The sequence below is a fragment of the Cucurbita moschata genome, unplaced genomic scaffold (genome assembly GCF_002738365.1).
Source record: "Cucurbita moschata cultivar Rifu unplaced genomic scaffold, Cmos_1.0 Cmo_Scf00019, whole genome shotgun sequence".
In the NCBI taxonomy this organism is placed as follows: Eukaryota; Viridiplantae; Streptophyta; class Magnoliopsida; order Cucurbitales; family Cucurbitaceae; genus Cucurbita; species Cucurbita moschata.
The window spans coordinates 387,132-414,540 of NW_019268535.1; the positions used below are offsets into that span (position 1 = coordinate 387,132).

Here is a 27,409-nt window from a genome sequence, read left to right on the forward strand (position 1 = left end):
TCGAAATATTCTTCATTTGTGTTCTTGGTTTTATCCCCCACTGGCCTTCAGTGATGGAGAGTGTTGGAGTTACCGAAGTCAGACAGTGACATAAACAAAGAGATTTCAGAGACAAACAATCAGTTTTTCTTGTTAATTTCTCCCTTCCAACTCCTTCCCTCGTGTCCAAATTTCTGCCCCTTTTTAAACCTTCTTATAGCTTCTCCCTCCCTGCCTCTTGTCAATGCCACTTTTCTTGCCTCTCAAATCCTACAAACCCAATACTCATGGCAGCAGATGGCCGGAGACGAGCAAACAAAAGTCTCGAGACCCTTCTCGATAACGACAAGGTTGTCGCTCCGCCACCGCAGCTGCAAGTCAAGTTGTTGCCGGGACAAGGCTTGGAATTCAACAACTTGTCATATAGTGTTCTAAAGAAGTTTAAAAAGGATGGTGTTTGGATCAAAAGAGAAGCTTATCTTTTGAATGATATCTCTGGACAAGCGATGCGAGGTGAAATCATGGCAATCATGGGGCCGAGTGGCGCTGGGAAATCGACGTTTCTTGATGCCTTGGCTGGTCGGATGGCGAAAGGAAGCCTTGAAGGATCTGTTAAGATTGATGGAAGACCTGTGACTGCAAGTTACATGAAGATGGTTTCATCTTATGTTATGCAAGATGACCAACTCTTCCCAATGTTAACTGTGTTTGAGACATTCATGTTTGCAGCTGAGGTCAGGCTTCCATCCTCTATTTCTAGGGATGAAAAGAAGAACAGAGTTTACGAGCTCATCGACCAACTAGGTCTACAGGTATATACCACTTTCCTTCCATCTTACCTCTCCACTAAAAAGCGCAAAGAGAACAATATCTGTTACGGTGGGCTTGGGTGGTTACAAATAGTATTAGAGCCAGACACTGGGTGATGTGTCTGCGAATAGGCTTAGCCCTGAAGGGGGGTGGACACGAGGCGGTGTGCCAACAAGGATGCTTGGTCCCGAAGGAGGGTGGATTGGGGGGTCCCATATCGGTCAGAGAGGGGAACAAAACATTCTTTATAAGGGTGTGAAACCTCTCCCTAATAGACGCATTTTAAAAACCTTGAAGGGAAACCCGAAAGGAAAAGCCCAAATAAGACAATATCTGCTAGTGGAGGGTTTGGACTGTTACAAATGGTATCAGAGCCAGACACCGGGCGATATATCAGCGAAGAGATTTAGCCCTGAAAGGGGGTGGACACGAGGTAGTACGCCAACAAGGATGCTAAGGCCCGAAGGAGGTGTGGATTGGGGGATCCCACATCGAGGCAGTGTACCAACAAGGACACTGAGCCCGAAAGGGGGGGTGGATTGGGGGGTCTTACATCGGTTGGAGAGGGAAACGAAGCATTCTTTATAAAGGTGTGGAAACCTCTCCCTAGTAGACGCGTTTTAAAAACCTTGAGGGAAAGCCCGAAAGGAAAAGTCCAAGGAGGACAATATCTACTAGTGATAGGCTTAGGCTGTTACAATTAATTCTTCCCGAACTAATAATTTTGTTTCTCTTTGTTCTAGAGTGCCATGCATACATATATAGGTGATGAAGGGAGGAGAGGAGTGTCGGGAGGTGAACGACGAAGAGTGTCGATAGGAATCGACATCATCCACAAACCGTCGCTCTTATTTTTGGACGAGCCGACCTCCGGGCTTGATTCTACGAGTGCCTATAGTGTAGTAGAGAAGGTGAAAGAGATAGCTCGAAATGGCAGCATTGTTCTGATGACCATTCATCAACCTTCTTACAGAATTCAACTACTACTTGATCGCATCACTGTTCTTGCCAGGTATAAGATCCTTTACGCCTCTGAACTTGGTTCATTGTAATGGCAATTCATGCTTCAAATGTGACTATTACAGGGGGAGATTGATATACGTTGGAAATCCATTCAACCTTTCTGCTCATCTCTCTGGCTTTGGAAGGCCAGTGCCAGATGATGAAAATGGCATAGAATATCTATTGGATGTGATCAAGGAATACGACGAATCAAATGTCGGGTTGGAGCCTCTCGTGCTATACCAACGACACGGTATCAAACCCGATCTAGTTGCAAAGACTCCTGTTCCGAAAACACCTAAAGCTCCTTACAAAAACGGTCCGGGGCCAGGACCGAAGTTCCTAAACCTTCGTAGTCAAGCATTCTCCATGACATCAGGGCCAAACTCAAGCCAATTTGATTCAGCATATGGATATGATGATAACGAGGACGACGACTTTGATAAATCTCTCGAACGTAAATCAGCTAGAACTCCGATGAATAATCGTAGCGGTGTTTACTACCCTCCTTTAGCATCTCAATTCTACAAAGATTTATCTGCTTGGGTCTATAATGGTGTTAAAGGAACTCCTGGTCGACGACCATCGTGGACTCCTGCAAGGACGCCGGGACAAACACCAGGAAAAACACCTGTATCCGGAGTTAGAAGTGTCGTTTCGAGTCAATTTCCGTCGTCTCATCAAACGACTACTCACGCAAAAATACCTTCCGTCTTCAACATGTCAATGGACTCTCATTTACCTTCTTTTGAAGAGTTGGACATGGAAGAAGTTCTTGATGAGCCAGACCATGGTCCCAAATATGCAAATCCTTGGCTCCGTGAGGTCGTCGTGCTTTCATGGAGGACGATGCTCAACGTGATCCGCACCCCAGAATTGTTTCTATCTCGTGAGATTGTATTGACAGTAATGGCGATAATCCTTTCGACTATGTTCAAAAATCTCGGTCATGCTACGTTTAGAGACATCAACAGACTTCTCAACTTCTACATCTTTGCAGTTTGTCTCGTTTTCTTTTCCTCAAACGACGCTGTCCCGACATTCATTCAAGAAAGATTCATCTTCATCAGAGAGACATCTCACAATGCATATCGAGCTTCGTCATATGTCATTTCCTCCCTCATTGTCTATCTCCCATTTTTCGCGATTCAAGGCTTCACATTTGCAGCCATAACCAAATTCTGGCTACACTTGAAAAGCAACCTGTTCTTCTTCTGGATATCACTTTTTGCCTCACTCATCACAACAAATGCATATGTTATGCTTGTGAGTGCGTTGGTACCAAGCTATATCACAGGCTATGCAGTTGTAATAGCCACCACAGCCATTTTCTTCCTCACTTGTGGATTCTTCCTGAAACGAACTCAAATACCAATATACTGGAGATGGCTTCATTACATCTCTGCAATAAAGTATCCATTTGAATCCTTGTTGATCAATGAATTCAAAGGGAAAAGATGTTATCAGGGAAATCCCAACGATCTTTCGCCCGGGCCGTTGGGAGATGTTAGGATTAGCAAGCTGCACAATGTTTCTAGGGATTTGCAGCCAAACTGCATGCTGATCGGAGAAGACGTTCTGTTCTCGATGGACGTTAATATGCGAAATATATGGTATGACATTGGTATCTTACTAGCTTGGGGGGTGCTTTACCGGCTGTTCTTCTATGTGGTTCTTAGATTTTACTCCAAGAATGAGAGGAAATGAAGCAAGCATCATCTTTGTATCTCTCTAGGCTTTTGAATGGGAATAAGTTGAAGATTGTAATGCCATCAGAATCGCTTTCCAGAGGCTGAATCAAAAAAACAAGAAACAAGCTAAGTCATTTTGAGCAAGTTTAAGCAAAGCAATGCATACTCAAACCAAGCTCATGAGAATGTTTATACTTGAAATTCTAAATGTCAGTTTTCATTTTACCTATCAACACAGTTCAACAAACACAGCTAGTTTTTTCTTTCGTTTCCAATATCTGCTATTGGTGGTGCTATTGGTGGAATTAGACTGTTACAAATGGTATCAGAGCCAGACATCGGGTAATGTGGACACAAGGCGGTGTACCTGCAAGGGCATTGTGCCTCGAAGGGGGTGGATTAGGGGGAGAAGGGGGGTCCCACATAGTTCGGAGAAGGGAACGAATGCCAACAAGGACGCTGGACCCCGAAGGGGGGTGGATTGTGAGATCCCACATCGGTTGGGAAGGAGAATGAAGCATTCTTTATAAGGGTGTGGAAACCTCTCCCTAGCAAACGCGTTTTAAGAACTTTGAGGGAAAACCCGAAAAGAAAAACTTATAATAGAGGACAATATCTGCTAGCAGTGGACTTGGGCGGTTACAAAAAAAACATAGACAACGAGGAAATCTGGTGTAAATCCAGAGAAACAAGAAATATCTGGGAATGGCCCAAGCTCTTCTCTATATGTGGTCGAAAGTACTTTTTCTTGTGGGAATTATTCCTCATTTGAAATTTAAAATAACATGTGAACACTAAAGAACAGTCTAGAGAGAGAGAGAGAAAGATCATAAAGAACACAGCCAAAATGTTCTCAGCATGTGATGAATGGGACCAAGAGATAGAAACATTTTCAGTTTGATTCTCTATCACGTTTTCAAGTAGAGGAAAGAACAATATAGAATCATTCAGAATAGTTTTACATACAAAATATCATCCCATTTTTTTTTCTCTGGGTGTAAATAAAAAGCAATATTTTACATAAACATGGAGCAACTAAGTTACATATTGTTCAATCGAAACTAACTGCGCTTTTCAATTGAACAAAAGAAAATTATATAAAAAAAACAAAACCAAGAATCAATCTAAGCTAACAGATTGACAAATTTTGCTTTATATCCAATTCTCTAATATGGAGGACAAACCGATTTTGTATGTCCAAAGCGAGAGAGACATCAGGCCATCAGATCCAAGGTTGTGGATGAACAGTCTGATGCTTTCTTTCCAATATTGTAGGGGCATGTGTTTATCCTAAAACAACATGAGAACGAATTCGTGAGATTCCGAGTCGAAGTAGAACTAAACACTCAAGTTAAAAGAACCAGGTCGAAAACTCACCGTTCCTTGCGCTTCTCTAGAAACCGAGTCAAGGATGCTTTTCGAGCCTGAGGCACAGCTGTAGGGAGGAGGTGATAGGAGGAATGTCAGCATGTTTGTTGTTTAAATCATCACTTATGAAAAAATATGGACTAGAGTAGAGTGAAGTGGCTTTATACCTGCAGGTATGAATGTCGTAGTAATCGGTGCAATGGAACGAGCATCCTTAGGAGGTTCGGAATAGTTTGAATGGGATGCTGGGGTTTGTATACGTTTTGGTGCAGCAGGTAGCTCAATTTTACTACAAGATCCTAACCCTGCATTAGGACTCTTAGAATGTGCAACAGAAGGCGGACTTGAAAGGCCGAGGAGTGGCATTCCTTGGAAGTTTTCGTTGGGGAATGATGCCTTCACTTGACCGATGGGATGTACGTTGTTTTCTGTTTGAGGCAGCCCTCCAGTGCCAGCCAGAAGCATTATAGCCTGAGCCTGAATAGAAACATCAAACAACAAGAACTGAGAATTGATTCTTGTAACCGCCCAAATCCGACCGTCAACCGACACTGTCCTCTTTCGGGTTTTCCCTCGAGGTTCTTAAAACGCATCTTCTAGGGAGAGGTTTCCACACCCTTATAAAGAAGGTTTTGTTCTCCTTCCCAACCGATATGGGATCTCATAATCCACCCCCCTTCAGAGCCCAGCGTCCTGGCTGACACTCGATCCCTTCTCTAACAGATGTGGGACCCCCCAATCCACCTCCTTTTGAGGCTCCTTGCTGGCATACAACCTCTTGTCCACCCCCTTTCGGAGCTCAACGTCCTTGTTAGCACATCGTCCAGTGTCTGGCTCTAATACCATTTGTAAGAGCGTAAAGCCACCACTAACAGATATTGTCCTCTTTGGGTTTTCCCTTTAGAGCTTCCCCTCAAGGTTTTTAAAATGTGTCTGCTTGGGAGAGGTTTCCACACCCTTATAAAGAATGTTTCGTTCTCCTCCCCAACCGATGTGGGATCTCACAATTTCTTCCCCACGTGGTGAGAAGGCAAAACGAAATTAGAGTTTTTAAAAGAACAGATACCTTCTCAGGAGATACATCATTATAAACACAAACAGATCCTGCATAGAAGATTGTCAGCTGCGGCGTTGAACCTGGAGGTTTCGAAGCATTCCTACAAAGAAAAGTAAGCATCAATTTTCAAGACATTTAGGCTTTGACATCTTTCACAGCTCCATCTTGAAAAACAAGTACCTTAGCTCAGTGCTACCGATGACCGAGCTCGTGAAAGGAACAGAAACAGAGGTCGCAATTGGAACACCACCAAATGGCTGCAAGTTAACATTGGAACCAACCACAGCTTGGCCAGAAGAAACCAACTGGGATTGAAACACCGGAACATTGAAAGCCACAGGAACAGCATTGTTAGTTTTAGTTTGGTTCGAGATGGGAAACATCTTCACATCTTGTGAACGATGTACCGAAATCGCCTCGCCATTTTGGAACGGATAAACCGCCATTGCATACTGGTTACCAGCCTTCTTATCTAGAACTACATTCTTCTACAAACAAAAGACAAAATCACCAACTTCAAATCAATGAACAGAGTCCAAGCCATTGATGACTAGAAATCAAAAAACAGAGAATTGCAGATTCAGAGCATAATCAAGAACAAAATGAAGAAAGTGAAACCTGAATCACAGAAGAATATGGCCTATGGGTAAGATTTGAAAGGTCAGAAGAGACCAATGGATCAACAACAATTTTCCTTTGCTTCTCATCTTGAGCAGCCTTGAAAGACAGCAACTGGGGAAGAGCAGAAACTTTGTTTGAGAATGCCCACTGCATGCCTGAACCAATCAAATTTCATTCCACAATCCTATGATCAATAATCTTGGGAGATTAACGGAAAAAATCTTAAAAACTTCAAAAAAAAAAAATTAAATAATTACATCGCCATGATTCATTATTATAATGAAGACCCACACCGACGTGTGATTAAAAAAACTTTAATTTTTCTTTTAAAAAAATAAACCGAGTGTTTACCACGGGATTGAAGTATTTAATTGTTAATATGATCATTGCAGCTATCCAGCTGTATTATCTATTTATTTATTGTTATTATTCTTTTATACCGCACTGAAATTGCCACGTCACTGTTCTTTAATACATAAATTAAACGATTAAAGTTTAAGTTTAAATTAATTTAGAACAAAATTCATTGATTAATTTAATAAATTATTTTCCAAATTTTCACATTTTCCCTATTTTAAAAATTCCAAAAAATTTAAAATTACACGCAGTACACAAATAATAATATTTCAATTCATGTATTTTTAAAAACAATTATTTTTAATATAAAAAATTCCCCCAAAAACTTTTTGGCTTGTCAGTTCTTTTGCACATCAAATTTACATTTCGGTACAGCGTGCGAAACGTGGTTTTTACGCCTATTCTAACAGATTTTCCTTTCTAATTTTCTGCTTGGTTCCTGAGAAAATAAATTCTAAATTCAGACAATAATTTCCTCAATCTTCATTTCTTCTCTAACTCTTCCTGTTTTCCAAAAGAAATTTCGTTGATACAACAAACTTAAGCCCTAGCAGAGACATTTCCGAGTATCAAATTCACCAAACAGATTTCCAAGATATCAAACAAAACTTCCATGGAAATCGAAACAGATGAACAAGACGATGATGAAGAAGACGAGACATGAACATACCTGAATTCTTAGAAGAATCTGAGAAATCTTCTCTCGACGCCATAGCGTCATTCTTCGAGTTCAAACCTAAGAAATCTCTCTCCATTTGAAATCCTCGAAAGAATTAACGCCGAAAAAATACCTGCAGAGTTTCGAAGCGATGAAGAATCGAGCCAGTTTCGAGCTCCAAGACCATGAAAGTTAAGCGCTCACTGAGAGAGAAATAGGCAGAGAAAAAAAATACGAGAGAATTTCAGCGCTTTTTAATATCAATGCGAGAGGAAAGCGAGAGAAGCACGTCTTTTTATTCAAAAAAATAAATAAAAGGAATTTAATGTTAAATGTATTATAAAAATAAATAAAAGTTCAAATAATTTTGGTCCCAATTTTTTTTATTATTTCCCTATTTATAATTTTAGATATTCAATTAATTTTGCCTTTTTTTTCTTTGAATTTTGAATTTTCTTTTCATTTATATACTATTAATACTCACTTTTGGTCCAACAAAATAATTTAAATATTATAATTTTCTTAATTATGATAATTTAGTGACAAATTATATAAGAAAAGACTCTTATTTTTATAATTTATATAAAGAAAGTTTATAAGATTTAACTTTATAGACAAATTACCGATAATTAATAAATAATAATTAAGGCTCGTGGCACTGTGAAATCTGAGCCGTTAGATTGATTAAGAGATTCGGGTCCTTGAGATGGGGTATGAAAGTGGGTAAAATGGGAAAACGACCACGTGCGAGTCGAGCCACGCGTCTTCATCGCCACGTGTTAGTTAGTTGGATTTTCTCGAATCCGTGAGCTCCAAACGTGGATAATTTTTTCCACCTCATTTTTAGTTTTTCTATTACTTTATTATTATTCAATAATATATTCTCTTTCGCCCACCCTACATAAACCAAAATTAAATAATTAAATAAATAAACAGCCTCTTTAATTAATTAATTAATTCAGCCACGTTAATATTTTAATATCCTTTCTCCTCTTTTTTTTCCCTTAAATTTTTCTTTTTCAAAATATAAAAAAAAATAAGTGGATTTTAAATTTTACTTCGTCGTGAAAAGTCTTATTTCTCCATGTGTTGGATTGTCGAATTTCCACGTCACCTGAAATTAATTAATAGCTTATGACTGTATAAGTTTGACTTTATTATTCATTAATTGTTACATTAATGGAAACTAAAAGAATTATTAAATTTCTTCAGGAAAAAAAAACAGTTACATTAATGAAACCTACCAAATTTAGCTTTAAAATATTCTTTATTCCTTGATATTTACGTTAATTTCCACTAATATAAAATAATTATAAATAGCCTTTTAAAATGTACTAATTCTTTTTAGCTGAAAATAATTTGTTCATTATTTTCAACCAATAATTTTACTAATATAATTAATTATTGTGATGCTCTTAAAAATAGTTAAATTATAAATTTGTTCGTACAATTTAAATTAAAATCTAATCTCTATTATTTTTAAAATTATAAAACTTTAATGAATAGTTCGGTATGTTTATGAAATTTCTATTAAATTATAGTGATTAATTCTAAAATTTCAACCCATTTTAATAAATTTTGTAATTTAATTTAATATATCTAATTCAACTAAAAACCCACCATCATGATAATGTCTAAAAAAATTAATTAGTTTGTGGTCAACCATTTGATAAAAATTTAATAAATTAACCAAATATAATAAAGCTTATAAATAAAACTCTATTATAGAATAAATAATAAATCAAAAGCCAAAAATGATATATATATATATATATATATATATATATATATATATATATATATATATCACATTTATTGATAAAGCTTTTAAAAATTGTCAATTTTATCATTATTTCACGTCGTTTCCAAGTTTACATCAATACCATCCATCATTTAAAAAATATATATATTTTTTTTATTGGAAAATGGAATATATTTTTCTTACATTTTTAATATTTAAGCCGAATTATCAAGTAAAAATTACAATCATATAAAAATTAGAAATTAAATATTTAATAATATTATATATAATTTAAATAATATGGAAATTTTGATTAATTAGAACGATTTAATATCAATTTACAAAACACCAATCTACATTTTCAAACTTAAAATAAAATTATTTATTTTTCTTTCTCGAATATTATTATTGAGCTAATTTAAAATTATTTGTTTGTTCTATATTTTTTGTTAGTTTTTAAGTTATTGAAATTACTTCAAAAAAACAAAAAATAAATCAGTGGTCCCAACTAAGGCTCAAGTATTTCCCACATTTCCTTATTCGGTGGGGTCGCCATGTGTCGCTGGTGGGCCCAATTGCCACCTCGGATTATATTCCAAGCCCTATTAAATTTAATATTCGTCAAATTTTACTTTGACCGAGTCAAACATCAAATTTTACCGTACTATTTTAGAAAATAAAATGAACTAAAATATTATAACTTAATATCAATTTAAAGATAATTCACATATATGCTCGGTAAATTTTTAGTTTAAAATTATAATTAAATTATTTTTAATTAATGTTAATTTGAGCGTAGTGCAATTAATTTTGACACATATTGTAGATGAGAACGAGAAAGGTGAGCCATTTTCGACCCTATCATAAAAGTCGATTGAAGGGGTCTTTTCAATTCACCATTGAAATTAAAAATGGACAATTGAACTTTTGTGTGGGACATATTTTGTCCCTCGTTTCTCACCCTATATCTTTTCAGATTCTATTCGTAATAATTTCCGCTACTGAATTATGATAAAATTATTAAAATATTTGACAAAAAATCAACATGATAACGTTTACTAAGATACTTATTTGGAATAGATATGAAAAATCATGTGAACTTTTGTTTAAATAAAAAATACCAAAAAAACTGTGTAACAAACGATGCTCATGATCCATAATCTGAATTTAATACCTGTATGCTCTGACATTTCTCTACATCCCTTACGATATGGTCACGTTACTTACTCATATACATTTTTTGAAATTTTAAGAGGTCACCGAACAAAAAGGAAGATGCTCCATACTAGTATAGATAATGACTTTCAATTATTTTAGACGTTTCTTAGTCATTCTATAATTAGGTCACTCTCATTTAGATGTGTTTTCGATGATAAATACGTAAAATCTTTAAAATAATTAAATTTATTAATAAATAACGTAAATATTAGTGAGAGTGTAATATTTTAATATTATTAAAATGGATAAAAAAATATTTAAAAATATATATATTATTAGAAATATTTGATTGAGGCATCGTTTTCCAAGTGGCAATAATAATAAAGGCAATCACATGGGGTGGGCCCAGAGGATATAAAATTAAAGACCAAAACGTGTGTACGTCTACTTTAGCATGAAATGGGCCCAATTATTTTATTCTTGAATTTATATCCCATCAGTTTTTTTTTTTTTTTTTAATTAATTAAACTCGATAAATTCTATTTTTAAATTAAACGCACAATCTATATATATAGATATAGATATATATATAGATATATATATATATAGAATCTAGCGGAAGAGAGACGCCAAGTTGTTGCAATGGGTACCATGTTTTCCATGTGACCCGTTTCACCAATCACTTTATTTATTTATTTAATTTTGTGGCCATTTTTAATTCCTGTCCATTTGAATCGTGATATTTTTGGATTATTATTTTTTACGCTAAAAAACATCATTTTTAGGGGACCAATTTTGTACTAAGTTACTTTTTGTTTTTTTTTTTAATGTCTAAACACGACCAAAATTTTAAAATTGGTCACTTTTTCTTGTTTGTGTTACAACAAGAACGGGAACGTGAGAAAACTTAACAAGTATGATACTTATAATAGTAGATGAATTAACTGAGAGTCACATCTGAATCTGAATAAGAGTGATGCTAATGATATAATACTGGCAAAAGACATAAGAGAATTGATAGCTACTATATATACTAATAAAGGATTTAATAACAAAAGTTCAAATTTCTTAGAGCATTTGTGAGATCCTACCTCGGTTGGAGAGAGGAAAGAAGCATATGTGTACTCTTATGAGCATTTTCCCCTAATAGACATGTTTTAAAATCGTGAGGCTGGAGGCAATACATAACAGCTCAAAGTAGACAATATCTGCTAACCATGGGTCTGGGCGATTACAACATTTCTCGTGGAAATATCCTTCACTTTTAGAAACACTTAGAAGACAAATAGGTAATATGATCATGTCGGGGTAATCAGATACCGAATCTAGATTTCAAATATTGATTCAAATCCCGTTAAAAAGAGGGAGGAAATGATACTAATAAAATGAGGACGGAAAATATTTGTTTAACCTATAGTTTTTTAAGGGTAAATTAATTGTATAGAGTATTGATTATATTGATGGGGACATATATGGTTTGAGAGTGATTCTCTACTTTAAATTTGGTGTTATTCTTTGCTCTAAAGGGTCACGTTGAATTCCTTTGCACTACCATCCAATTTTTAATAATATGCTCGTGTTTTCTTTCATTATTTATTATTTTCATTTTCATTATTATTATTATTATTATTATTATTATTATTATTATTATTAATGTGTTGTCAAAATATCAACCAAAAATAATATATCAATAAGCATCACCATGATAAGAACAACCAATAGTGACCATCATTAATTATTTTACCACATTTTTTATTAAAAAAAACATATATATTCATTAAAACTTTAAATTAATTAAAAAATTTATAAGTATTTAAATTTTTTATTTGCTCTATATTTATAATTTTTAAAAATGAAGTGATCTATTAAATATAAAATTAAATTTTGTGTCTAATAAAAAGCGAGCGTCGGTAACGTCAGTGGTTTGAGTCCGAACAAAAGGAGCCAACTTTTATGTTTTGTCTACCACCAAGGGCCATGATTCCTTTGGCCAATTATTATTATTATTATTATTATTATTATTAAATAATTTTATTTAAAAGTAACCATAAAATTGTCTATTCTATCCTTTTTAATAAAAAAAAGAATAATTTTTTATAAAATTATGGAATTGTCTATTCTATCATTAAATGTGAAGTGTCCATGCAATACACAAGTTCACATGCACTTATTAACCTTTTAGAAACGTCCACGTTTTCATCTCTATTTTAATATTTATTCAACTAAAATAAAAATAAATGGCGTGTAAAATTAGGGGTACATGAATGAACCGATACTACATTCGAATGAGAGCGATTCTAAAGATGTAATAGTTAAGAAAATTTTCAAAGAACGGAAAGTCACTGTCTATGTCAATAATGTGCACATTTCTTTTCATTGGTTTAAACATATGAACCACGTGGTTAAACATGCTTCACTTGGAGCAATTCTATGTCGGATAATCTTTTAAAAATTTTACTAGAATGCATGTGAGTAAACACAAAACATGTTGAAATGACTCGGGTTAGTCTATGGGGATAGTTTTCACTCTTTAAAACCGAGGAATGAGTAACCTGATCATATTGCAGGGAATGCATGCGAATGCCGAGAATATCAGGTATTAAATTTGAAATTTGAATCTCGTTATAGATTAAAATTTCTTTTATAATAATTTATTTTAGAATAAAAGAGTTGACTATATTATTAGGATACTTTTTAGATTTAATATGATATTAAGTCCATTAATTATATCTAAATTTAGAATGGGAGAATCTAATAACCATTATTTTAAATAAAATTACAAATAATCAACGCTTACATCAATCTAATAAATTATAATGCTCAATAAAATAAAAAAAATGACAGTCTATACCTAAATAAATCCAATCTTTTGAATTTTCAATTCTCAAATTATATAATTTTTAAATATTAAATTTTAGTTTTTATACATTCAATAATTTTCAATTTTAATCTTTAAAAATTAGTCTTTATTAGTCATATTTTTTTAAATTTTTTTAAAAAGTTATAAAATAAAAATTACTAGAATTAAATAGTAATAAATTTAAGTTGAGTTCAATAAATTTTTATTTATTTTTATTTAAAAATTCACGAAATAATAATAAATTTTAGTTAAAAATATGGGACAAAGTTAGACTTTGAATATTAAAATTGTTAATTTTTTTTTTTTTACATAAAAAAATTGATATATTTTATGGTCCAGGACAAAGAAAATATTAAATCATGAATTAATGTCATATTTTAAAGAAAATTAATGTTATTTAATGATTTATAGTGCTGATTGAATTTAAAACAAACCATCAACTAATATTTTTTTTTAGGAATACCAACTAAGAATATTTCACGGTTCAATTTACAAATTATTATAGAAAATGTCACAAAAAAAAAACATTATAAAAAGTTTCATACATGGGCTGAGCCCAAATTAAAATAAATGAGCCGAGCCCAAATAAAAACAAATGGGCTTAGCCCAAATAAAAATAAATGGACCGAGCCCAAATTAAAAATAAATGGGATGAGCCCAAATTAAAATAAATAGGCCGAGCCCAAATTAAAAACATATGGGCTGAGCCCAAATTAAAAATAAATGGGTTGAGCCGAAATTATAATAAATGGGCTGAGCTCAAATTACAAAAATGGGCTGAGCTCAAATTAAAAATAAATGGGCTGAGCCGAATTAAAATAAATGGGCTGAGCCCAATTTACAATAAATGGGCTGAGCCCAAATTAAAAATAAATGGGCCGTGCCCAAATTGAAATAAATGAGCCGATCCCAAATTGAAATAAATGGGCTAATGGGCTGAGCCCAAATTCAAATAAATGGGCCGATCCCAAATTAAAAACATATGGGCTGAGCCCAAATTAAAAATAAATGGGTTGAGCCGAAATTAGAATAAATGGGCTGAGCCCAAATTACAAAATGGGCTGAGCTCAAATTAAAAATAAATGGGCTGAGCCCAAATTAAAATAAATGGGCTAAGCCCATAAAAGGGAAATTGTGACGGACGACTACAAAGAAAAACACAGTAATGAAAAAAAATGACCAAAAAGGTTTGTAGTCGGCATTTTTACCCCATAGTTTTAGGTAAGGTTGTCAATAAATTTACCTTTAAAAACACGTGATTAAAAAACGAGTTATGGTCCAAATTTATTGATTTCGTAATAGATACTAAAATTTGAAGAATTTGGCACATTTATATTCAGTAAGAAACACGTTCCAAAGATTTTTTTTTCATCTCGAGCCATTTTTTTTCATTTTTTAAAGTGTGTCATTGCCAATTTTCCCGTCATTTTAAAGTACCTTCGATCATTTCTAAGAAGCCTATTTGACTTAATTTTATTTCTTGAATTCGGTAAGATTTTGATCGTACCTTAATTTGTTTTACCAAGTGGTTCCGATGATTAATTTGTTTCAAATATTTTAAATTAAAGGTTTATTAAAATGTTAGCAATAAACTATGATATTAAAAATAGGATGTGGTTAGAAAAGGTGAAGAAATAGGAGCATAATATGAAGCTATAAAAACATCCCTTTCTTTCACATGCATTATTTTTGGACCACTTTCAAATTCAATATAATGCCAAATAATACAATCAACACTGTCCTATCAACTTCAAATCTACCTTTAAATCGTCGTCTATTCAACCATCACGTATACTCTGTCAATACTAAACGATTTGTTAGATCGAGCTCAACCTATCGTAAAAAGTTTAATAAAGTATACTGTTTAATGATATTTTTATTAATTTACCAAAAAAAAAAATATCCCGACCCAACATAAACCAATCATTCTAAAGTCGGTAGTTCAATTTTCCATCTAAGGAAAAAAAATCATATCCTACTCAAACGGCAAACAGTAACTCAAGTCAATCCAACACAATTAAAACAAACTTAAAAACCCACGAATCAATAATTTAACTGTGTACTAATAATTAGGTAACAACTCAAGTTCACTACTTCCACAAAGAGGTTTTCGCACCCTTATACCTCCCCAACTGATGGTGGGATCTCACAATCCACCCCCTTCGGGACCTAACGTCCTAGGTGGCATACCGCCTCATGTCCACCCCCTTCAGGGCTCAGCCTCCTCGCCGCTAACACATGGCTCGGTGTCTGACTCTAATACTATTTCTAACATTCCAAGCCCAAAGCTAACATATATTGTCCTCGTTGCACTTTCCCTTTCAGACCTCCCCACAAGATTTTTAAAACGCGTGTACTAGGGAGAAGTTTCCACACCCTTATGAAGAATGCTTCGTTCTCCTCTCCAACCGATATGAGATCTCACATCAACACACAGTAGGGACATTATTTGTCGTCATCATCAATAACGGCACGACCCCAACAGACAAATGTTAGCCAATTAGACAACAATGATGCATGAAAAAAGCTGTCCCAATGAGTAGTGAATGTATTTATTTCAACCAACTGCACACAAATGAGTACTCAATACAAAGAATTGACATATCTCTAAATTGGGTGTCTTTTTAGCTTTGCTTTTAAAGGTCTCTTGTGAATGAACATCACAACAAAGCTCATCATTATAGCAACTAAAACAACAACATCTCAAGTTTGAACAGATCAATCAAATCCCCAAAGTAAAGGCAAAGGCAGTAACTAATTACATCACCCACCCCAACAACAAACAAATACAACTATTGAATCAACAAATTAGTACAATAACAACAAGCAACCTCACCTAGAACCCATGTCGTCTGAATCATGACCAGCGTCTGGTTGTACATTCGCAACGTCGTGAATGCTGGATTGACGAAGCTCTTGTATACGCTTTGTGACTTCCAACATTGCAGGACGCTTATCAGGATATTGAGCTGCACAATCGACTGCAAGTTGCAATAGTTGAACCATCTCCTCCTCGACGTTTTGGTACCTAAGAAGCTCGAGGTCGAAAACTTCGGATGTCCACTCCTCCCTAACAACTGACTGCACCCATCTTGGTAAATCGACTCCTTCCTCGTTTAAAACGGAGTAGGTAGGAGCCTTCCCTGTCAAAAGCTCTAATAGCAATACACCAAAGCTATAGACATCAGCCTTCTGCGAAACTTTACGAGGATCAGTCACCTCCGGTGCACGATATCCAGCAACTCGGTTGGGGGTGGAAGGTTGTCCAACAAGATGGGCTAAACCGAAATCAGAGACTCGAGCTTCGTACGATTTCGTTAGAAGAATATTCGATGACTTTATGTTTCCATGGGAAACATTAGGACCTTGAGAATGAAGATATTCGATGCCACGAGCAGCGCCAAGAGCGATTCCTGACCTGATTTCCCAGTTCAATGGTGTCCTACCAGCTCCTTTGTTCCCTGTAATCAGCAAGGATATCTATAAAACCGAACAAATTATAACGAAGCAATCGAAAAACGAGCGATCGGGCGACGAAAGAGCTTACCGTGTAGAAGAGCAGACAAGCTTCCCATGGCCATGTAATCATAGACAAGAAGCTTCTCATCCATACTGAAATAGTAAGCTCTCAGAGGGACCAAACATTCATGATCCATTGATCCGACAGCTTCAATCTTGTCCCTGAATTCCCTCTCTGTTATGGTAACATCCTTCAATCTCTTCACAGCCACCACAGAACCCACTTCAAGAACAGCTTTGTAAGCTGTCCCAAAGCTTCCTTTTCCCAACACTTCCGCTGAAGCTCTCAAAAGATCCTCCAAATCAAACACCCTTGCAGCATTACCAAAAAACACCAGTTTTTTGGAGCCAATTCCATTACCATTCACTTCCCTCTTTGCAGTCCCCGCCGCCACTGTTGCAGCAGCACCACCACCAGCAGCAGTGGCGGCTGGCACAGTATAACCATTACTGTAGCCGCCATTTTCAACCTCCCCTGGTGGCTTACCGCCCTGAATTTCCACTTCAGGATGCTTCACCGTGGCAACATCCACTGCACTTGTTTCCTTAGCACTCTTCTTTCGACACAAAAGCATTAAGATCACAAGTATCAATACAAAACCCAGAACAGATCCAATGATAATCCCCGCAATGGCTCCTCCTGAGAGCTTTTTCTTGTGTTTAGAATCGATATTATCCCCATTCTCCCCAGGGCAAGCCGCAAGAGGATGCCCGCAGAGAGAATTACCCAAGAAGGAATTTGAAGAAAACGATTGCAAACCCTTTGGAACCGACCCATTTAATTGATTGTTAGAAACATTGAACTGATCTAGTGGGATCTTCAAGTCCGGGATAGACCCAGATAAGCGATTGTTTTCAAGGAACAATGTCTTAAGACGAGTCAAATTGTTGAAGCTCAATGAGATCTCGCCGGAGAAGTTATTGGAGGCTAAATTAAGGCGAACAAGATCAGGGAGCTGGAACAAGAAATCAGGGACAAGGCCCGAAAACTCATTACCTTGTAGATAGAGGTTGCGGAGATTAACGCAAGCAGAGAGATCTGATGGGAGATGACCGGACAGGGCGTTGAGCCGAAGACTGAGAGTGCGAAGGTGAGTCAAGTTCCCAAAAACTCCGTCCGGTAACTGACCAGAAAGCGCCACGCCGGGAAGACGAAGAACAGTAACACGATTCTCCTCGCAATGAATCCCGGGCCAAGAACAGGTGTTCTGATCGGTCACATTCCAAAGCAGAAGAATCCGGCCGCCGACAGCGGAACGGAGAGCTAGCAGAGCTGTTCTATCAGAAGCAAGATCTGGCTTCGCAGTGGGGAGTAGAAGAAGGAAACTGAAGAGCAACAGAGAAATCAAACGATTTCCCATCTGGGTTCGCATTTTGAGAAGCTTAGAGCAAAACCCAGTTGAGGTTTTGCATCAATGGAGGATTTTATTCACAAAAATCTCGAAACCCAATGAGTTTCTCAAGGCATTGGTTGGAATTTAGGTTAAAGGGCTTGAAAAGAGCGAGTGGAAGAAAGAGAAAAAGGTGGGGAAGCTGCAAATTGTGTGCTGTCTCTTACTTTTTCAATTGGGTGAGAGGAATTTCACAGAGTTACACAGGCTGTGCTTAGGCTGTGGCTAAGAAGATTATCAAAATTGTGTGCTTTGGCTGTGTCTATAACTTTTCTTTTCGTCTTAGCTAAGCGTATCAGCCCACCGTGCTTTTTTGTGTGCCAGTGGGTCACTCTCTCGCATGTCAAATTCACAAACCTCTCTTCTTTTTTCCATTTTCGTGACGCATCATCAACGTAGAGATCAATAGATTTATATACCACTCTTCGTGTAGTAAATTCTACATCTAACCAAGTCTTTAATTAGAAAAAGAGAGAATTCTCATTACTCGTGGTAGATTAGACAGGGCACGAGCACGATAGGAACAAGTTTTCCCAAAAGTTAATATAGGGTCAAGGTCAATATAAAATGGAGACTACCCCATATTGACATAGAGGTTAACTAATTTATATACCGTTCACCGTAATTCTGCATCCAATAGAGTCTTTGATTAAAAAATAGGAGAATTCCCATTACTCGTGGCAGGTCATACAGGGCACGGGCACAATAGGAACGAGCTTCCCAAATAGTCAACTTAGGGTCAAGGTCGGTATAAAAGGAAGGTGATTACCCAAATGTTGTATTGGTATAGTCAACTTTTTGCATTTTGGGTGTATAAGAGCATACATTGAGACTCGCACCAACCATAAATAAGAGAGAATTTTATTTAGGGCGAGCTCGTATGGTTATCGAGGTGACCATGAGCGGTCTACTGTTTGAGCGAGTTGGCCAAAAGACAAAAACTTCACTTATTAGAATGGTGTTGGTCGTAGAATTCTATATAAAATAAAAAATTATCGAGAAAATATTTTATTTTTTTTAATGAAATATATTTTAATTAACTGAAGTATATTTATATTAGAAAAAATATCATTTATAATTATATAATAAAATGAATCGATTAGATTATTACAGCTTATTTACCGATGTATGTAATATTAAGGGTAAAATGGATGTGAATATATGAATTAAATAATTTTAATTAATTGGGGAATATGAATGTCGAGAATGTTACCTTTCCACATCAATTAGTTATTATATTTTAATTATTATGTAATTTGCATGGTTGCAAATTTAATGTATTTGATAGGCTAGATTAAGGATTTTAAATAATTCTATATTTATCAAATTATTTGGTATTATCTCAATTAAATAAATTCCCTTCCAATTACTCCTCTCATTTTCATATTCTATAATGTTTATTAGTGTTATTACGAGTTATATTTATAAAATAATATTATAACGGTCAGTTTGATAATCATTTTATTTTTTATTTATTTCAATTAATTTTAATTAACTGGAATAAATGTGAATGAGAACAAAATATATTAGAATGACTATGTTACATGACTACGTTACCTACATCTCTTGTCCCCACAAACTAATATGAATCGGTTTAAAATGTTCTATTCTCACTCACATGATTGAGCCACTGAAAAAGACCGTAGACTTTGTTGGTATAGATAATAATTATTAATTATTTTAAATTTTTTTAACTATTATATTTCGAGATCGCTCTCATTTAGATATGGTTTCAGACTATTCGTGTATTTCTTCCTTACCTAAAATTATGAAAAATAATAGGTAAGATTGTTGGTCGGGCGGGCGTGTGAAATGCAAGAAGAAAGTGACAAAGAAATTCAATTATGTACCTAATAAAAAAAGTTTAAATTTTTTTGTCCCTATAGGAATTTGAAGATGCCAAAAATGTCTATCAAAGAAGGCCATAATTTTTTTGTTTGGCAACCATATATTCTTTTGTTTTTTTTTTAATTATTACAAATAAAAAATATTATAATTTCTTTTTTTAATAATTACTTTTAAAAAAACATTAAATTTCGACCCCAAAAATCTTAATTATAAAGAGTAAATGTCAATTACTCCAATAAATAAATAAATTTTCTTTTATTATAAAAAAAAAAATTGCTTTCGAAAAGAAAATAATAATAATAATGGAGAGAGAATCTTCGAGCGCCCCGCTGGCTGATCCGATCCGTTAATTGTCGCAGCACACCGACAATTTGACGGTATTAATAAAACATATATTAATTTTTTTAAAGTGGAAATATATTAATATTTATTGAAAAAGTAATAACGTTGTAATTTCCATAACTTTCTTTTTCTTTTTTGATTATTTCAAGGTGTAAAATATAATTTCCGTCGGTTTATTACCGTTAAATTAAAGTTTGACAAAATTTAATAATAATCTCTTCCATTTTATCTTTTTATTAAATTTCAAACTTTTTATTTTTTAAATTTAAACGATAATAAATATTTTATTAATTGAATGCATATAAGAGCTCAAGCTCACGACTAATAGATATGATAAGACCCCACATTGGAGAAGAGAACAAATCATTCATTGTAAGAGTATGAAAATCTCTCCCTAATAAACACATCACCCCTCACGGTTTTAAAATATGATGAATAATTTAATCACCGCTCACCCAATTACAAATCTCGACGGCCCAAATCCTTTGCCAGGAGATATTGTCCTCTTGGGCTTTCCCTCAATAAATGGTGGTTTGTTCACCAACTCAACCAATGTGGGACATCACAATCCACCCCCTTTGGGGCCCAACATCTTCGCTGGCACTCTTTCTTCATTCAATCGATGCGGGACCGCCCCCAAATCCACCCCTTTGGGGCCCATCGTCCTTACTAGTACACCGCCTTGTGTCTACCACCTTCGGAGAAGGGCGAGAAGGCTGACACATCGTTCAATGTCTGGCTCAGATCCACCAATAGCAAATATCGTCCTCTTTGGGCTTTCCCTTTCGGGTTTCCCCTCAAAGCTTTAAAACGCGTCTGCTAGGGGAAGGTTTCCACACCCTTATAAATAGTAGTTTGTTCTCCTCTCCAACCAATGTGGGACATCACACCTGATCCTTACAGGTTGATATCAGTCTCGAGTTTTTTTTTTATTTTTATATATTCGTCTATGTTACAAAGTTGATTGTGTTTAAAGATTCATACTCAGATACATTTTTTATACCTAAAAAAATGAATCATATCATTTTCCTTTAGCGACAATTATTGAATGAACATTAGCCTTAACAACCTATAAAGATCTAATATAAAATAATAATAAGAAATACATCATTATAGTTTTCTTTTCAAAATATGCATAATCATAAACTTTATTGGTTGGAAGAAAAGAAATTAATTTAAGAATAATAATTGGTGGTTGCAGAAAGAGGAAGGTTCTTTCATGTATTGAATATGAAATCATAAAAATATATTATATAGTTTTATTAATGTTAGTTAGCTTATAGCTGTTATGTTATATTAATATTTTTTAATTTGTTGAATTATAAAAATAAATATGTTCTAATGTCAGCTGTGTTTTTCAATCATGACAACATTACAATTCTTCTTTGAAAGACCATTCCACCAACTTCTTTTGACTTTTCATTTTTCTTTTTGTTTATTTTAATATTAAAGACGGTTCGATCTTAAGTTGGTTGTCTCATTTTAATTTTTTTGGATAATAACGGATTATTTGGGTTAAAGGAGTTTAAAAAAAAAAGTCGATGACTCGAGAAATTCGATCAATACATTTTTTAAGCCTTCTAGGTAAACTTTAATGAATTGTCAATCAAATTTGTTCATCCATGCACAATTTCGTCAGTCATCGTACATCTTTAAGCTCTAAAACGAGGACTTTCTTGTAGGCTCTAAAACATGGACAAAGACTTTTTTTGTAAATGTCGGAAGTTTCAGTAGAACTATTGACAGCAGCGAATGATACATTAGGTTTAGGTTAATGGTACTACTGGTCAACTGTATTTGTAAACGATTTATAGGCTTACTGAAGTTGCGTCGTATGTAATGCTCGTTTCGTAGCATCTTTCGGACGAAGGCGGGGTCTAATTCCCTTAACAAAGATGGTCAAGGAAAGTTAGAAGCATGATGGTTAACAAGTACAACTCAAGGGTTACAAAATGCTCGAAGAAACTGGAAAAGGAGACTCTAATAGGAGCAATCCAATTTGAAGCCTCCCAGATAACCGTTAGTCAAGTTTGTCAGTTTTGCAAGCTTTCACTGCTCATTGTACATCTTTCGGCTGTTACAAATAATATCAAAGCTAGACACCGGACAGTACACCATCGAAGAAACTAACCCCAAAAGATGTGGATTATGAGATCTCACATCAGCGGGAGAGAGGGACAAAACATTTTTTATAAAGGTGTAAAAACCTCTCTCTAGCAGACGTGTTAAGGAGAAGAGCAAAAACAAAAACTAAAAAAAAAAAAACAACATCAATTAACGATAGACTGACTGAAGGCTCATTTCATAATTGAAATTTCCTTTGGACCAACCCGTGGCAGTAGAGGCCGATGAGTCAGGATCGATGGAGACTTCATGATCAACGGCAGTGATCGACGATTTTAATGGAAGGATTTGGTCAAAGGTTTATCCGAACAAGACAAATAAAATTTAAGGAAAACCTGTTTTTTGGGTTTTTAATGCATTCTTATCTGTTTTCCAACTGTCAAAGTGATGACTGACACTCAACTCTAAATATTTAGCTCACATAAAATATTCAATATTGCCACCTTTATAATGAATATATAAACCCTATACGTACATAAAAATTTGGGCATCCTTTCCAAAGGAGATATTATTAAATACCCTACACCCGATCAACCGACGGGTAAGTGCCAAGCTCCGATGAGTAGGAAGGAAAAGTTCTATGTGAATTATACTTACATGCGAGTAGGTCGATCCTAAAATACTAGGGAAGCTCATCTGATAGCATATAATATGAGATTTGAAAAGGAATTTGATTAAATTTCATTAACTGAGATATGACGGTTGACAACAACGTTATGGAGTTTGAATACGTCAACAACGGCCTAAGTAAAGTTGATATTTTTTTTAGAAGTCTGCCCAATTTGGAAACGACTCAACAAGAGGTAGGGTCCAAACGCTAAATGAGTACCACACGTCATATGATGTCGGATACACCCCAATGACCCTTAAAAATCTAGAGGGTTGAATGTTTCTCACGTCCAATCGTATTCATAGCCCCACAAGAGCGCTCTAGTACCGACCACTCATGATTTAAAAAATTTAAAACTATTGGAAATTAAATTAAAATAAACTTAAATCATCATTTAACCACCAAATAAGTTGTTTTAAATGCATAAAGTGGGAACTGGGCCTTGGTTCATGGACCACAGCAGCCCACAAGCTCGGGCTAGGGCATCGACATGATACTGGGCCTTGGTCATTTTGCTGGAGGCAGCTAGAGCACCCTAGCCAAGCCCAAGGTAGCCAAAGCCTAGCATAAAATCTTTGGTAGTCCAAGCCTACTATTAGCAGATATTATCTCTTATTAAAAAAAATGCTTATGTGGGATCAAACAATCCACTCACTTCGGAGTCCAGCGTCCTCGCTGGCACTCGTTCCCCTCTCCAATCAATATGGGATCTCATACTGATAGAAGCATAGACTTAATAAATTCATAAGTTAAGCCAAATCAAGATTATACGTAGCTTGCAACAGACAAACAAAGAACTTACTGGACATAAAAGTATAAAAGCCCACCTTTGATCGAATCGAGGTGGACTGAGCACATGTGAACTTGCACCTTGCATGCCCAAAACCCAATGATGCACGGTTCAGTCGTTTTCTAATCCTATTAAGAAGAAGGGAAGGAATGTCACGAGTGAATCGATGTCAACAAATATAAAACCATCACTAAAAGCCATTTAAATTCCATTCTCAATCTCTAAACTTAATTCATACATTTTCAGCTAACAAACGAAAAGATTCATTAAAATTCATCAAATTACTTGTCGTACTAAAATGCTCGAAAATTCTTTCGAAAAACGGATTAGAGAGTAATTTAAATTACTAATCAAATAATCCGATGATTAGCATGTGATTATTGCATTACTAGATAAAATTATTTATTATAAAGAAAAATATATTTTTATGGAAGAGTTTGTGTTTGTCAATGCCAATGCTTATTAACCACTCCAATTAATTAATATGATTATGACATAAATCACGTATTCAAAGGTGTATAAACCAAGCATTTTTGACCAATTTAAACGCGCCACGTGTTCACTGATTTTTTTTAGTAATGTGGTATATGACCACACCAAATCTTTGCCCGGGTATTGCACGCAATTGAAACGGCGCCGTTCGATTTTGCCACGTGTTGTGCTTCGTGTTTATGATAGTGGAATTCCGACTGCTTCTTATAATCTAACAAACTTAACCGCCTACCAAATTCGCTACGTCTGCGCCACGTCAACGTCCTCGTCATAGACCAAAAACTGACCTTTTATTATTTTATTTTTGTCAAAAATATAAATAAATAATTTATAGATTAAATTGATTCATACATATTTAAACTTAATTAACCAAATTTGTTAATTAACCAAATGATAAGGTTAAATTGGTAATTTGAATATATTAATTTTTTTAATGTGTTTTTATAATTTATTTAGATTATATATATGAGACGACGTGGAAAACTTATCCAAAGTAATTGGAATTATAATGAAAATTTACATTGAAGAAAAAACCAAATAAAAAGTTTAAAATAGTAATTTTCAAATATTAAATTTGAATTATTATGCATGTTTTCCAAGTGTGGTTTTTCCACGTATTTGTTGGGATATTACATAGTCGGTGTTTTTTTTCCTAGTAAACCTCTTCAGTGGACTTTTACTTTTTTGACCTTCAAATATTCTTATTCCCGCAAAATAATTATCCGTTCACACCTCTAATTCAATATTTTTTAAATAAATACATTTTATTTTATTTTTTTAAAAATAATACTTTTCTCATCTGACCTCCAGACTCGAAAGAATAGTATAAAGAGGAAGGACATATGTAGCTCGATAGCCTCAACAAGGTCAAAAAAAAGCTGCAACATGGTGAGGAAATGTCTCTCGATCTTTATTCCCCCAATCGTGGAACCCTAATTACCATTCCTTTTATTCTAATCATACATTCAAAATCCATGATAGCATTATCCGAAACATTACGACCAGAAATAAAGACACTTTTATTATTTATTTTAATAAAATATTCAACAACGAATCAAATTTTAGATTATACCGATCAGATTGATGTCGGATCGACATGTTCTAAATATGTTAATAAAATAATAGTCATAATTTCATAATTTTTTTAATAAGATATTTATTGATTTATTTATTTATGTTTTATTAATTTTCGAAAGAGTCAAACTTGAAAGACGAGTTGATTAAATAATGAGCTACGTGTGGCATTGGCCACGACACGTGTAACGAAACAAATCCGTCGGGGAAACGAGGGCCACGTGATCAAAGTTACGACACGAAGGATCGAACGGCTTGAGAAGTTTGGGAGGGAATTATCTAGTGCGATGCGTCGCAGTCAATAATCGGTTCGTTTCAATTCCACAAGGTCAAGAGCAGTCGCGTGATTCAAAATCGGATTGCGCTTTTCCCACCCAACTTCCATCTTCCCTCCCATCTTACATCTCATACTCGTATTCTCTCTTTCTCTCTCTAGATTCATCGTTATATAAAGCCGTCGCCAGGTAGTGAGAGGTTCAGGTATAGATTATTCGGAACGCGGCTTTGATTTAGGTTTTTCTCTTGGAGATGGAGGATTGGAAGGGGAACAATCGCGAGAACAGAGAGGCGATGGAGAAGATTGGAACTCTGTTTCCTGTTCATAGTCAGGTGAGGAAGATCAAAGAGGAATCGGAAACGATCATCGACTGGGGACCGGGACAGCCAGAGATCAGACCTCTAGCGGCCGCCTTCCGAGACATGAATCGGCCGATCTCTCGCTCGCCGCTCGGAATCTCCGGCCGGCCGATTTCGGTGGGGGATTCGTAGAGATTACTCGTCGTTAGCGGCTTATTTCTGCGAGCAGATGAAGACGAAGACGGAGAAGGTATCGATTCTTCTCTGTTTTCGTTTCTCTTCCCCTTTCTGTTACTGCCGATTGAGATAGCCCTAGACTAGTCATGATCTTCTTCTTCTTCTGTAAATATTTCGTTTTATTTAATAGATAAAATTTTGGATTCTGTATATATATTTATTTATTTTCTCATGAAAATATTGGTCCGAGGATCCAACGCCTCCCTGTTGAATGTACTAGCTAATTTTGGGAATGATCATAAGTTTATAATCAAGGAATACTCATTCAGAAATGATCATAAATTTATAATCAAGAAATATTCGAGCCATTTTGAAGAAATTCAAAATAAAGTCACAAGAAATTATGTTTAAAGTGTACAATATCGTACCCCGATTTGAATTCAATATATGAATAAAATGAATTTCTAATATGATTTAATGGTTTTTAAAACAATTTATTTTGCCCAAAAATCAAGTGGATGTAATTTACGCCGGCCTGTTTTAAAAACGTCCTATTATTTCAAAAAATAAAATTGAAAATTTGGAGATACAATTTAGACTTATTACGTAGTGGTCCCTCAAGTCTTGCCTAATTTGTTAATTAATTTGTTTGGAAGTACCGTCTGGCAATTTATTTACTACGCATATAATAAAAATATCAATTACATCTTCTGTGTGGAAATTTAAAAAAAAAATGATGGGTATATAATTATTATTTGTTATGTAAGGCTATTATTGTTATTATTTATTTAAAATCACATAATTTTCTTAAATTTTTTAATAGATTAAAATAAAGTTTTACTAGTTTTGAAGTAGTTGGAATTGATATCCGGTAAAGTTGTGTACGAACGTTTGCCATAAGAGCTTTAATTGTTGACAAATCGAGTAGATTTTTCGATCGATCTCATATAAATAAAAGATAACACGTGTCTCAAGCTTTGATGTTAATAATAAGAGTTTTAATCGTTGATGAATCGAGTAAATTTTTCGATTGATCTTGTACAAATGAAAGATAACACGTGATTCCACTAATCATACGAGCGTTGATAAATCGAGCATAAGTAACTAATTTAATCATAATTTAGTAAATTAACCATTGATTTGGGGGGGGGGGGGGGTTTGTGG

General features: G+C 34.9%; 3 protein-coding genes across 4 annotated transcripts; 1 reads left to right on the forward strand and 2 right to left on the reverse strand.

Moving 5' to 3' along the window:
- The first annotated feature begins 126 nt into the window (after positions 1-126).
- LOC111457019 (ABC transporter G family member 17-like) lies at positions 127-3,498 on the forward strand. Its single transcript, XM_023099127.1, has 3 exons — positions 127-791; positions 1,533-1,801; positions 1,875-3,498. Exons 1-3 carry the CDS (start codon positions 267-269, stop codon positions 3,496-3,498), a joined length of 2,418 nt encoding a protein of 805 aa, XP_022954895.1. The 5' UTR covers positions 127-266.
- Positions 3,499-4,403: 905 nt separating this feature from the next.
- On the reverse strand, positions 4,404-7,814 carry LOC111457302 (protein TIFY 6B-like). Of its 2 annotated transcripts, none has more exons than XM_023099531.1 (7): positions 7,556-7,814; positions 6,526-6,683; positions 6,088-6,392; positions 5,917-6,007; positions 5,018-5,327; positions 4,860-4,917; positions 4,404-4,772 (listed from the first exon to the last, which is right to left on the reverse strand). In XM_023099531.1, exons 1-7 carry the CDS (start codon positions 7,638-7,640, stop codon positions 4,697-4,699), a joined length of 1,083 nt encoding a protein of 360 aa, XP_022955299.1. In that variant the 5' UTR covers positions 7,641-7,814; the 3' UTR covers positions 4,404-4,696. The 2 variants fall into 2 exon arrangements, with proteins under 2 accessions (XP_022955299.1, XP_022955298.1); XM_023099530.1 differs by having other exon boundaries at positions 6,088-6,395.
- Positions 7,815-15,840: 8,026 nt separating this feature from the next.
- LOC111457041 (probable inactive receptor kinase RLK902) lies at positions 15,841-18,466 on the reverse strand. The gene is made up of 2 exons (XM_023099162.1): positions 16,850-18,466; positions 15,841-16,763 (listed from the first exon to the last, which is right to left on the reverse strand). The coding sequence occupies exons 1-2, from the start codon at positions 18,192-18,194 to the stop codon at positions 16,135-16,137; spliced, it is 1,974 nt and encodes a 657-aa protein (XP_022954930.1). The 5' UTR covers positions 18,195-18,466; the 3' UTR covers positions 15,841-16,134.
- Positions 18,467-27,409: the final 8,943 nt, after the last annotated feature.